We start from the raw sequence: 13,463 nt of genomic DNA on the forward strand, positions 1-13,463 counted from the left end.
TGTATCTGCTGTATTAGTTGTATTTACAAACATACAGAGAGTCACAGGCTGCACATACGTTTCAATGAAAGTTTTATTTGATCAACTAGCAGTGTTTGTCAGTTGGAAGGGCTTCCACTCCATTAATGTTCATTGGAATGTGATCACTAGAAGGTAGTCATTTATGTCCAAGCGAGTTATCCTGGAGGCTGCCACAATGCTTCCATTCTGTACCAGTCAGCACCATTTTGCACAGCCTTTGCAACTCCAAATAGTGGGTGAGTCCTTGGAAACAAGGGCTATCCTCAAGTGACATGCCTGATGACATCAAAGGGTGGCTCCACCACTGATATCAGGAAAGATGCAACGGGAGCCACACGAACACAAGGTCACTCATCGAGTAAACTATTTGGTTACCTGCATAGGATATCTGCCCAGGTCTTGGGGTGCCCTTCAGAATATACCAGAAAGAATGTCCAGAGGGGATTGACCTGCTTTCCTTTGTACAACATACTGCAGCACAGAAGACGAGCTGCAGGAGGATGGTTAAGACACTTCAGTGAGGTCTTGCAAGGCTTTCTTCAATTCCATTTAACATAGCAGACTGACTGCAAACCATTGGTGAAAGCAGGTGTGCACTCAGTTGTCTGCTGTGGCTGATGTGCTCTATAGGTGATCACTCTTTCAATGGAAATACACAATAGTGCAAAGGCTTGGAAAATCACGTCACTCATTTTGAAATGATCTCCTCTTTGCAAGAGTATTTTCTCTTCCTTGTTGAACCTCCCAGTGACCTCTCTCCCTCACAGAGCAATGGTCTTCACCTCTGTTGCTGACTTCACAATCTCTCATTCCTTCACTTATCCTCACAACCGTGCTATTCTTTACAGTCCCTTCCCAAATCCCCAAGACACTTTCATCTTGCTTGGAGTCACTCACCTGTGGTCTGTCTTACCACTGCCACCCCAGTGGTCAGGCTCCTACTGCTCCGCTAATCACTCGCTTATCATCCCAGTCATTAATTATGTGAGGGTATTCAGGAGCAAATTCATCCTTCCTTAAACTCAGATTTGAGATGTGGGAGATGAGAGGAATTTATACTTAGATATATAATTTGCCAGATTATGAAGGAAAACGAAAGAGGGGCTAAATTCGGCCGAGACTGAAGTATGTTTAATCCACGCTGGTTGTTTGCACTGCAGGCAGCATGCTATCTTCCTGCCAACTGTCCCTTTCAATGATTTTAGTGTCTAGCCAATACTAATGATGCTTTGATTGTATCACTGCTGATGAGTGGCTAGACTATTTAAAACTAGCCTGCATGACTCAACACTTCACCTTCTTACAGGAATGGTGTGCTGCCTTGCAGTTAGTCGAAGGTGACTGTTCTGTCGGAAACATTGAAGAATGGAACCAAACAAATCTTGGTGAAGGAGATGAATGAGGCAAGATGTCTTGTATCTCTAGATACATTCAGAAAGCAGTGGCACAGGTACTAGTGGAGGTCATTATCATGTGCATGTGCTGTGGACCGAGATGCAGTTAAACATTTTTTTAAAAATACTTCTCCTATGTCACTTTGAACAAATATTTTGGGGATTTACCTTAGTCATCTTTTTAAATAGATTAGTTTAGATTCCTGCCTGATACCTGAGATAATTAAATAATTAAAAGCAGTTTGATAACAGGGAAGCGACTATGTCTATGAGAAACCACTTCATAAATCAATGACCATGAAGGTGCAGAAATGTCTACTTAAAACTCCAGTCTTAACTCCACTATGTACATTTCAAGGCTTCTGTCAGCCTGAATGAAATAAACATGTTTTTTGTCAAAGTTTGAACTAAAAATGGCTTCTATATTTTGATATTTATTAAATATAAACCCTGCATTTGGTTTTGAATTGTCTGCTAATCTCTTGATCTTTTAATTGTATGAATACAATTAATCTTATGTTTCATGAAGATGTCATGCACAACAATTTTTTGATTTTCAATGAAATGTTCTGCTCTGAGATTCATGGCGCTAGTCCATAAAGGCTTGGAGTCACTTTTCTCATGCAGTTTTCCATTGTTCATCTCATTAATTATGCAGTCAGCCTGGGGAATAGCTGTGTCCTGTGTGAAGCGATGCAGAATGAATATCAATGATGTTTTTTCCCCTCTGCAAGCATAAATACCACCATCATTTCTCTGCTCACACTGACAGGACCATCACTGACTCCACTCTGCCACTGCACATACTTCTCACCACTGTCTATTGTAAGCTGATACACTACAACTCTCTTATGATTGTATGCATCATGTCCACTCAATGGATGTTATTCACCTGATCCTCCCAACCCTTCCAGCCCAATCTGTTTTCTACTCACTCACTGCATACATTTCACAATCTGTCCCGTTTATGTATCATTCACTTCCATCAATCCCACCCTTAGTTTCATTGCAGAAAAGAAGGAACATCCCACCCCCAAAATGATCCAAATGATGTAGTAGTGTCTCCATAGTACCCTTACTGACCTACCTGTAATCTTTAGACTGGTTGCACTTGACCTGCAGAGCTAATCCCCAGATTGTAAGGATATGGACACTGAAACTGTGGTAGCACCAAATATTTGACATACCGTTGTCAAATTCCAGGACTAGAATTGGGTGAATCGCTTCACTGACTGTGGTGGTATCCCCTGACTCACTGCAGTCTCCCTCAGTCCATGCAGAACTGCTGCCCTTTGACTGTCACACATTGCTATTTGGTTGAAGCACAGGCAGCACGTTTGCTGCATTAAACTGCTGGCAAATGCTCCAGGAATGACATTAACATCATATTGGTCCATAAAGTGTCAGGTCCATCCGTTGATTGTTCAAAGCCTGCAAGTCACAGATGATTCTGAACTCCACAGTAAAGTGGTTGAGGACCTACGTCGTGCATGAGTTAGTCTGATGATATGGAAAAGCTGAATTTGCAGTGAATTTGGGCATGAAGGAACACTGTTGTGAAGAAGTATGGATGTAGGATTGCTCACTGAGTTGGAAGGTTCATTTCTGGATGTTTTGTTACCCTACTAGGTAGCATCTTCAGTGGGCCTCCAGGCGAAGCACTGTACATGATTCCTGCTTTCTATTTATATGTTTAGGTTTCTTTGGTTGGTGATGACAAAGATGTCATCCACGTAGCGGACCCAAAGCTTGGGTTGGATGGTTGGCAGAGCTATTTGTTCAAGTCTCTGCATTACTGCCTCTGCTAATCAATAAACTGTCATCAATAAACAAAACAAATTAAAGGAAATCTCCAACAGCATCAATAATACCCTTACTGGCATAAAATTCACTAAAGAGGAGGAAAGCAACAACAAACTGCCATTCCTAGATGTCACTGCCACAGCCAATGGGCAACTTCAAACCAGCACCTACAGAAAAACAACACATACGGACTAAATATTGAACTACAGAAGCAATCATCCCAACATCCACAAACAAAGCTGCATCAGAACATTATTTCAATAGCCAAAGTTCCTCTGCAGCACAGAGAACTACGCAGAGCAGAGAAAAATCACCCATACCATGTATTAAAAAGAACGGATACCCAATGTACACAGTCCGCCGATTTTTCAGCAACAAACCCAAACAAGCAGATAAAACACGTTCAGAAATTCTAGCCACTCTCCCCTACATCAAAGACATCTCGGAAATGGCTGCCAGACTACTCAGGCTCCTTGGCATCATGGTAGCTCACAAACCCACTAACACACTAAAACAGCAGCTAATGAACTTGAAAGACCCTATACAGACAACAAGCAAAATTAATGATATTTACAAACTACTTTGCAAGAACTGTAACAAACACTACATTGGACAAACAGGCAGAAAACTAGCCACCAGAATACATGAACACCAACTAGCCACAAAATAACATGATCCTCTCTCACTAGTATCCTTACATACAGATAAGGAAGACCACCACTTCGGCTGGGACAACACATCCATCTTTGGACAAGCCAAACAGAGACACGTACGAGAATTCCTAGAAGCATGGCATTCCAACCAGAACTCTCTCAACAAACACATCGAGTTAGACCCCATCTACCACCCCTTGAAAAAAATAACCGGAAACGACATCACCATAAGAAATGACATCACCACAAGAAATGGTATCACCACAGGAAATGACATCACCAACTCAAAGAAACCCAAACATATAAATAGAAAGCAGGAATCATGCACAGTGCTTCACCTGGAGGCCCACTGAAGATGTTACCTAGTAGGGTGATGAAATGTTTGGAAATGAACCTTCCAGCTCAGCGAGCAATCCTATATCCAGAACCTCAACCAGAGCTACAAATCTCAAAACTTGCTGAAGAAGTAGTTACATATTGGTTAGATTAAGTGAACTGCAATTGCCAGAAGTTTTCTGCTCTTATTTACATGAGGGAATTTGAGGCCTTCTGCTTACTTGTGGAACGAGACAAGAATTGAAAGTCCACCATATATAAAGCAAATTGAGGCTTTAATGAAATGCAAGGATGTGGAAGTAAGGAAGTCACTACACAATGACACAATTCTGAAGTCACTATTAAGGCTTGATGCAAAAGCTGGATGTCAGTATCCTGATTTTTTTCATTCTGTTTGTTACACTTCTTGCTATTATTCATGCTGCATCCTAGCAGGTCCACCTCCATCTCTTGCTTTGATCTGCATGTCTATTTATGTGAATCTTTGCAATAGTTTGTACTTGGGAGTGTAGCACTATTTGCATAACTGGAATATATATTTAAAACCATGTAGCCACAGAGTGGTTAGGGAATAGGAAATTGACATTTGTCTTATTCTGTATGGCTTAAATGACAGAGGAAATGAAGTTGGGATGACGCCAGCTGACTCTTATCCATACGAAGCGTTAATTTGGACTTCTTCTTAAAGGAATCTGAGACTGTTGACAATAGGATAAAAGTTGAATTAAGAGCTTTCCTCAGCACAGATGCCCCAATACTTCTGTGGTATAGTGCTTCCGAGACATACTTCAAGGTCAATTCAGAGATGCAAGAAGATTTTCTTCCCTCCAAGTTCCTTTTTTCTCTCTGCTCAGCTATACTCAGTATAGCTGATGGAAAGGGTTGACCTCTTATGAGAGATGATGGTGAAGCATGCAGCAGATTTTCATAACTCACAACATCAGTTCTACAAGTACCGCAGGGCTCCTGCTGAGCAGTCCAGCTCACTGAAACAGTTTTAACATGACAAAGACATGTTCTGTCATATTTTGGCTTTCATGTTGTGCTTATACATTTAGATTTCACACCTGGAATTATCAGCCACATTGATAGTAGATAGCATTCATGACTCATTAGCTACCTTGCAGTTCATTGCTGTGGCTTAAATATTAAATTATGGATTATAGAAGAATGAAGGTTACCAGGATATCGAGCACTGAGTTCCATGATTCCATGTCTATGGTAACACTCCAGTTGGATGTTGAGGGGGTGGAATGCCATTTAGTTCTAATATAAGGTAGGGTTGAAACAAACATAGAGAATGCCGGAGAATCTCAGCAGATTTGGCAGCATCTGTGGAGACAAAACCGAATTAACATTTCGAGTGTGGTATGACTCTGCTTCTGATCCGAAGAAGAATCTTACTGGACATGAAATGTTAATTCTGTTTTGCTTTGCACAGATGTTATCAAACCTGATGAGTTTCTCCAGCATTCTCTGTGTTTCTTTCAGATTTTCAGTATTTGCATTATTTTGCCTTTTATAAGGAGAGTTGACATGTGGTGTCTATAAAGTAATGTGTGCGGTCAGTAAAAGTATACATCATGGAAGGTATAATATAGTTCATTGAAGTACCTGATAGACGTTCATACAACCACCTGATGAAGGAGCAGCGCTTTGAAAGCTAGTGCTTCCAGATAACCTGGTGTTGTGTAATTTTTAACTTCATAGAAGTAGGGCTTCTGTAATTCATATCAGATTTCTTGGTAAGATTTTACTTTATGATTGATTATTTAATATTACACTTTGAAATTGCAGACTACCAAGTTGGAATAATCACATCTTCCTGATAAAACACAGCATTGCATTGAAGAGAAACAGGATCATTGTACTCCATATAACAGGTATGAACTACATTCATGACAGAAATAAATAGCATGGAATTCAATGGTGCTTCAAGATGACTCAAGACAAGTGACTTTTTGCCTTTGATGGGAAATGGTTGGAAAGTAGGACGTCAAAAACTGGGGCGCTGGAAAAGCACAGCCAATCAGGCAGCACGGGAGGAGCAGGAAAGTCAACATTTTGAACATAAGCTTTTAATCAGGAATGGCCTGATGAAGAGCTTATGCTTGAACTGTCGATTCTCAAGCTCCTCGGGTGCTGCCTGACTGGCTGTGCTTTTCCAGTGCCATAATTTTTGATTTTGATCTCGAGCATCTGCAGTCTTCACTTTCTCTTGGAACGTTGGAAGTCATTGGAACAAAAGGTATTTACTTAGATTGGCAATAGGTGACAAGTAATGCTCCCAAGGAAATGTTCAACGTTTATTAATAATTTGGTTAAAGGAAAATAGAGTTTTCTATCTTAGTCTGATAATGACACTAAATTTGAAGGGAATGTAAATTGTAGTCACATGGCCAAGAAGTAACTAAAGAGTAAAAAACAGACTAATCGAGGAAGCAGAGCTATGGAAAATAAAGCTTAACGTAGGCAAAGTAAGAGGCAATCTATTTTTGACCAAATAATTGTGAATTAGATTGTTTCCAACCAAAAGAAAATAATGAGCAGGAAGATTTGAGAGTTCAAGTACATTAATCATTTAAATTTTGTAGACAAGAACAACAAGCAATCAAAAAGGCAAACATAATTTTTTTTATCTGAAGGCTAGAATATTTCAGGATGGAAGTTGTGCTGTAGTTATATAGAGTCTTATTTGGATTTTATGTGGAGTACTACTTTCAATTCATGATGCTCGGAAAGGATATATTTTCCTTGAAGGAGGTGAAACAGAGAACCATCCCTTCACATAAGGCTATCATAGCTATGTGATAGCTGTGAATTATGATGCAATCTGGAATGTTTGGAATTAGGCACGCAATTGAATTTTAAGAAAATAGATTGTGAGGTTTTGCATTTTGCTGTTTATGGTGTCTGGGCAAACAGTTTAGACTTGCACAGAAACAGACCATTCAGCCTCACAGTCCGTGGTGGTATTTATGCTAAATACAAGCTTCGTCCACAACTGAATTTATTGAATCTTATAAACATATGCTTCTACTCAAACCTCACATTTGTGTCTATGTATATTTGTGGATGTAAATTCTGATCTCACTCCTGTCCTTCTCTGGCTACCTTTTATATCTCCAAGAAGATCACTAATGCTTCCAAATAAACCTGTTGGACTATAACCTGGTGTTTTGTGACTTTTAATTTCATATCCTCGAAGATGTCAATCAGGTTGGCAATGTAAGCGTATTGTTACAGCTTTTTTTGAACAAAGGTGTTACATGTGCTATTCTCCAGTGCTCAGGCACCACCCCAAACCTAGAAAAGATAGAAAGATTATGGTCAGTGTCTCTGCAACTTTCACACTCACTTCCTTCAATATTGTTCGATGCATCTCATCTGGTTCCAGTGTCATCAACTTTAAGTATCAACAGTCTATCCAGTACATCCACCTTATCAATTTTAAACCCTTCTAGTGACAGAGTTTTGGTCAGCTTGATCTGGGCAGCACTACTTCCTTAGTAAAGAAAGATACAAGGTATTCATTTAACACCTTAGCCATGCCCATTGCCTCTGTGTGTATATCCTCTTTGAGGTCCCTAATTAGCCCTAATCTTTATGTCCCTATAGAAAACTTCTCATATTCTTCTTTGTTAGCTTACAGTCTTTTCTCATAGTCTCTCTTTGCACTCATATTTGCTTTTAAACCTCCCCTCTGAACCTTCTTAATTATATTTTCTATCTGCCACCAGCCATTAACACATTTTATTATCTTAATCCCCTTCTCCTTTCTCATCCAGGTAGCTCTGGGCTTGTTTGACCTAACTTTCCTTTTTGTGGAAAAATGTCTCAACTGTAACTTTTTGGTTGGCATCAACCATTTGAGCTGAAGGGCCTCTCTCCGTGCTGTGGGACTCTATGACTCTATGTACCTGTAACACCTCTTCTTTGAAACTATCCCATTGTTCAGCAAGTCTTTGGTTCTAGTCTATCTAGTCCAGCTCTGTTCTTGCTGTATTGAATTCAGCTCTTAATCATTTTATTATTCTTACTCAGGATTGTGCTTTGTCTTTTTCCATTGTCGTCATAAACTTTCTGACACAAGTTTCACTGTTTTCTAGAAACCCTCCCATCGATACTTGCTTGAATGGAACCATTTGATACAGGTCTATCAGTGCCTCCTTTCTAGTTTGACTGAACAAGTACTGCTATAGAAAACACTCCTGAACACAATCTAGGAGTCTATGTCCATCAAGGTTGTATCTACTACCAACATCCTAATCAATATTTGGATAATTGAAGTCTCCATCATAACTACTCTGTGCTGTTTTCACCTCTCTATAATGTCCTTGGAGATTTAATATTCCACATCCTTCCCATTAGATGGTGATCTGTAAACTGTACCAAGCAATGTGATTTTACCCTTTTTGTATCTTATTTCAAGCTAAATTGACTGTTTTCTTGAACCCTCTGGGATATCCTCCATCTGCAGCAAGACGACCACCTGACGAAGGAGCAGCGCTCCGAAAGCTAGTGCTTCCAGTTAAACCTCTTGGACTATAACCTGGTGTTCTGTGATTTTTTTACTTTGTACACCACAGTCCAACCAGCATCTTCAAATCAGCATTACAATGTTATCCTTAACCAATCAAGTTGTACACTGGCTTCTCCGAATCAGCATTACAATGTTCTCCTTAACCAATCAAGTTGGAAAGATAAAACAAAGATCTGCAGATGCTGGAATCTGAAACAAAAACATAAATTACTCGAGAAACTCAGGAAGTCTGGTAGTATCTGAGGGGAGAAAGCAGAGTTAATGTTTCGAGTCCAGTGACTCTTAATCTGAATGGCCAAAAAAATGTGTTACTTGTCACTCAACTCAGTAATGCGGCAGGGGAATTTCAATGTTGGCATGACGCTAGGTACGCAGGCTGATGTCAAAAAATTGGCAGATCATAACAAACTGCATATCTTTAGCTATTCACAACTAGCAAGGTACTCACTATACTCAACTTGGTAAGCTTGCAAAACTCATAACAGTATTCACCAATGTAATTCAACAATTACAACATAATCTTGGGTGTGCAAGGAATCATGCTGTCAGCCAATTTACGATGGTCAGTCGGGCTTAATGTACTTGTGTGTACTGAAAGCTACATGCATCAATATACAGAGAATGTTCTTTGCTGGGCCTATCTATTTACCCTTTTGAACAAGGGTGCTGCATTTTCAGGCACCATTCCTAAGTTTAGGGAAGATGGAAAGACTATTGCTAGCACTTGTGCAATTTCCACTCTCACTTCCTTTAATATCCTTGGACAGAAAGAATATTGTGATGTTGATTCATAATGGCCAAGATGACTGGATATGACCCTATGTTTCTTTGAAATAATGCCATGGGACCTTTTCCATTCAACTTTTCAAGAGGCTTAGGCTTCTGTTTAAAGTCTCATCCAAAAGCCAAAAAAGGCTTCCTTATTATTACTTGTACTTTAAGCCGAGATTTTGTGTGGAAATTACTAAAGCCATATTTGAACCCAGAACTCAGAGAGAATGCTACCAACTGAGCCATAGCTAACAAGTTGCACCAGGTCAGGACCTGGGCACAAACTTAACAAAAATATAATTTGGACAACAAAGTTAAGAGTAAATAAGTGTTGCTTTAGCTCTTTCCTTCATTTTATGAATGGGGACTTCAATAAGGGTCTTGGCTAGATAACTAACATTTGGTTCAGATAACACCAACAGCTCAGATTTAATTTCTATTCCAGTTGGGGTAGACTAAGATCTGCATCCTCAATCTGTCCCTGAGAGTGGAAGGAAATGGCAAACTACCACTGACTTGCTGAAACATTTTCTTGGCAGTGTAATTCAGGATGAAGCATTAACAGGCAGTGAGCTGAAGACCTGTCTTCTAGTAGAGCAGCCATACGTCCACAAGCTGTTGGCTTCAAATTATACTGGCCCTTCCTTGCTCCAGATTCTGATGTTTCCTTCTTCATGGTATATTGAAAATGGATGTTGGGACAGTTATAAATTGATTATAGGGGTTGCCTAAAATTATTTGAAAATGTAAAAAGACTGGAGAGGACCCAACTAAGCAACTGTTGAATTCAATAGTCTTATGGTATCTAAGAGCATCATCTGAAGAACCTTATTGTCTTTAATAATGATTTATTGTATTTATTTGTCTTCCAGACCTACTGACCCAAAACAATGGATTACATTTACGACAACTATGGTTACTTTGAATACAACAGTACTTTTGATTATAACGGCATGGAATTCTTGTGTACAATGAATGATACCAGGAAATTTACATGGGTGTTTATTCCAGTTTTGTATTCAATCATCACTGCAGCAGGCGTTATTGGCAATGGTTTGGTTGTGTTAACCTATTCCCTTTACAAGAAGGTGAAGTCTATGACTGACATGTACCTAATGAATTTGGCTATAGCCGATATACTGTTTGTAGTTACTTTACCATTCTGGGCTGCAAATGAAGCAAATGGATGGATCTTCAAGGACATTGGATGTAAAGTTCTCAAGGGGATGTACAGCGTCAACTTCTACAGTGGGATGTTGTTGCTAGCTGTTATTAGTATTGATCGATATATTGCTATCGTTCATGCAACTAAGTCCTTCAATTACAGAGGAAAGGCACTGATTTACAGTAAAATTATTTGTGTAGTTATCTGGCTATCTGGAATTGTTGTATCCCTGCCAACATTTATTTTTAGTGAAATGTACAAGTTTCAAACAACTGGAGAATATATATGTGATATCAGGTACCCTAAAAACTATTCAAGTATTGGTAAAATGATTGCTCCAACAATACAACTTACACTGGGGTTTTTTATACCTCTTTTAATCATGGTTTTCTGTTATTCATTAATAATTAACACACTTATCCAAGCCAGAAACTTCCAAAGGCATAAGGCATTTCGAGTTGTATTGGCAGTAGTGATAGCATTTGTCTTCTGCCAAGTGCCATACAATGTCATTGTACTTTATGAAACTTCAGTTAAAACAGACAAGTGTGACCTACACAAACAAATGACCATTGTGCGTACAGTAGCACAATCTTTGGCCTTTTTACATTGCTGTCTAAACCCTGTTCTCTATGCATTTATTGGTGTTAAGTTCCGGTTTTATTTTACAAAAATTATTCGAGATATCTGGTGTTTAAGCAAAAGGTACATGACATTTCGCCACAGCCCATCCAGGCGTACCAGTGAAACATTTGTGTCAAAGCGCACTTCTGATTTTGATATTGACAACCCATCATCTTTTACGGTATGATCTTCATCTTTTTACATTAACTCTTTAAATTCAAACTTCACGCCAAAGTGGGATGCTAAAATACTGTTTCACATAATCTTTTCTGCTAATATATTACTGCATAGTGTATGTATAAGGAATATAAGAATAGGATTCGAGGTCTAGTATGCTCTTTCACACCACAGAATACTTTGATTTTCCCCATCTGTCACTTTGCTGAATCTCTTGTTGAAAGTGATAACTCCCTAGAAAATAAACTTCTTGACAAAAGAAGCACAAGATGATAATTTCAAAATTAAATTCTTATCCATCTATATTTATAGTGGCAAGTGGAAAACATTCCATCATTCTCCTGACTTGTGCCTCGTTGATGGTGAAAGGGCTTTGGAGAGCCAAAAGGCGAGTTATTCACCAATTAATAGCCAGCCTTTGATTTGCTGTTGTAGTCACAATTTATTTGGCTGGTCTAATTAGATTTGTACCCTCGAATGCCAATGGCAGGGGATTCAATAACAGCAAATGCCATGAATGTCAAGGGAAGGTGGTCGGGTTCTCTTTTATTACAACTAGTCATTGAATGGCACTTGTGTATCATGTATGTTACTTGTCAATTTACATCACAATTCCTGTTCAGATCTTGCAGCACCTAATTTAATCATGGGTTATTTATAAGCTCAGTATTTATCAGAAGTAATTGAACTGATGAGGATATAAGAATCTAAGAGAAAGTAGTAAGATCCTGTGGGACAGTCTGCCATTCAGTTAGATCGGGGTGAATCTTCCACATCAACTTCACTTACTTGCCAGATCCCTGTACCCCTTAATTTCCTTAGTTCCTCACAATGTTATTTATTTCAATAAGATCATCTCACATTCTTCAAATTCATGGATCTATTCTACTCACTCTTTTCAAAAATGATAGTGCAGGAATCCCAAGAGTGAATATAGATAACCTGTGATGCAACCATTCTTGCTCATATCCTCTGAGATATCTTCTGAAAACTCAATGTCAGTTTTCACACTAAAATAAAACAAAGAACTGTAGATCTGGAAATCTGAAACAAAAACAGAAGTATTGAAAAAACTCAGCAGATTTGGTAGCATCTGTGGAGAGAAAACAGAGTTAACATTTCAAGTCCAGTGACCTTTCAATTCTGAAGAAGAGTCACTGGACTTGAAACGTTAACCCTGTTTTCTCTCCACCGATGCTGCCAAATCTGCTGAGTTTTTAAAATACTGCTTGTCTGGCATTAGGTACTGGATAAGCAGAAAGTTCCCTAATCAAATATTGAACAAATGAAATCATTGTCTTTGATTCCCCCCAGTGACCTTCACTTCTGGCCTGTGCACTTTTGCTGGTAAGTGTCTGAGGCTGAACTAGACTTTAGATTCACAGAATTCCTACAATGCGAAAAGAGGCCATTTGACCCATCGAGTCTGCACCGACCCTCCAAAGAGAATTCCACCCTACTCTGATAACCCTGTGTTTTACGACGGCCAATCCACCTAACCTGCATGTCTTAGGACTGTGGGAGGAAACCCATTCAGACACGGGGACACACACTCCACACAGTTACCCAAAGTTGGCATCGGACGTGGGTCCCTGGCACTGAGTGGCAGCAAAGAGCCACTGTACTGCCCACAGTCTATAATTTTCAGGAAGCGAGTTTTCAACGACATAGTTGTGTTGCACTGATGCAACTTATTTTAGCCTTTGTAATATTGACCAGTTTCACCCCTGTTGAAATCTTTATCTGTGCCCTTGTCACCTCCAGGTTTGTCCAAAGTAACACATTCCAGACTAGCTTCATATTCTAGCTGCTGTAAATTTGGGATCGTACACAAATCTGTTGTTCATATTCTAACCTGCACTGAATCTTATTCACCTTGTACTTGCTAATATATGCTGCCTTCTAGTTAAGCAACACCTTTGTTTCACAGTTTTCATCACTTTTTTCCGTCCCTCTGTAATTCTCTCCCTAGCCCC

At 39.3% G+C, this 13,463-nt stretch overlaps 1 protein-coding gene across 2 annotated transcripts in view; it reads left to right on the forward strand.

Annotated features, from left to right (window-relative positions):
• The window catches only part of ccr6a (chemokine (C-C motif) receptor 6a), a 50,710-nt gene extending 38,818 nt beyond the window's left edge, over window positions 1-11,892 (forward strand). The window contains exons 3-4 of one of the 2 annotated variants that reach the window (XM_072581177.1): window positions 6,005-6,090; window positions 10,394-11,892. In XM_072581177.1, the coding sequence (XP_072437278.1) occupies window positions 10,412-11,497 (1,086 nt within the window). In that variant the 5' untranslated portion in view covers window positions 6,005-6,090; window positions 10,394-10,411 and the 3' untranslated portion in view covers window positions 11,498-11,892. Of the gene's footprint in view, window positions 1-6,004; window positions 6,091-8,405; window positions 8,452-10,393 lie in introns of those variants that run through there. The other variant, XM_072581178.1, reaches the window with a different exon arrangement.
• Window positions 11,893-13,463: the final 1,571 nt, after the last annotated feature.

Source organism: Chiloscyllium punctatum, chromosome 11, assembly GCF_047496795.1.
Source record: "Chiloscyllium punctatum isolate Juve2018m chromosome 11, sChiPun1.3, whole genome shotgun sequence".
Lineage (NCBI taxonomy): Eukaryota > Metazoa > Chordata > Chondrichthyes > Orectolobiformes > Hemiscylliidae > Chiloscyllium > Chiloscyllium punctatum.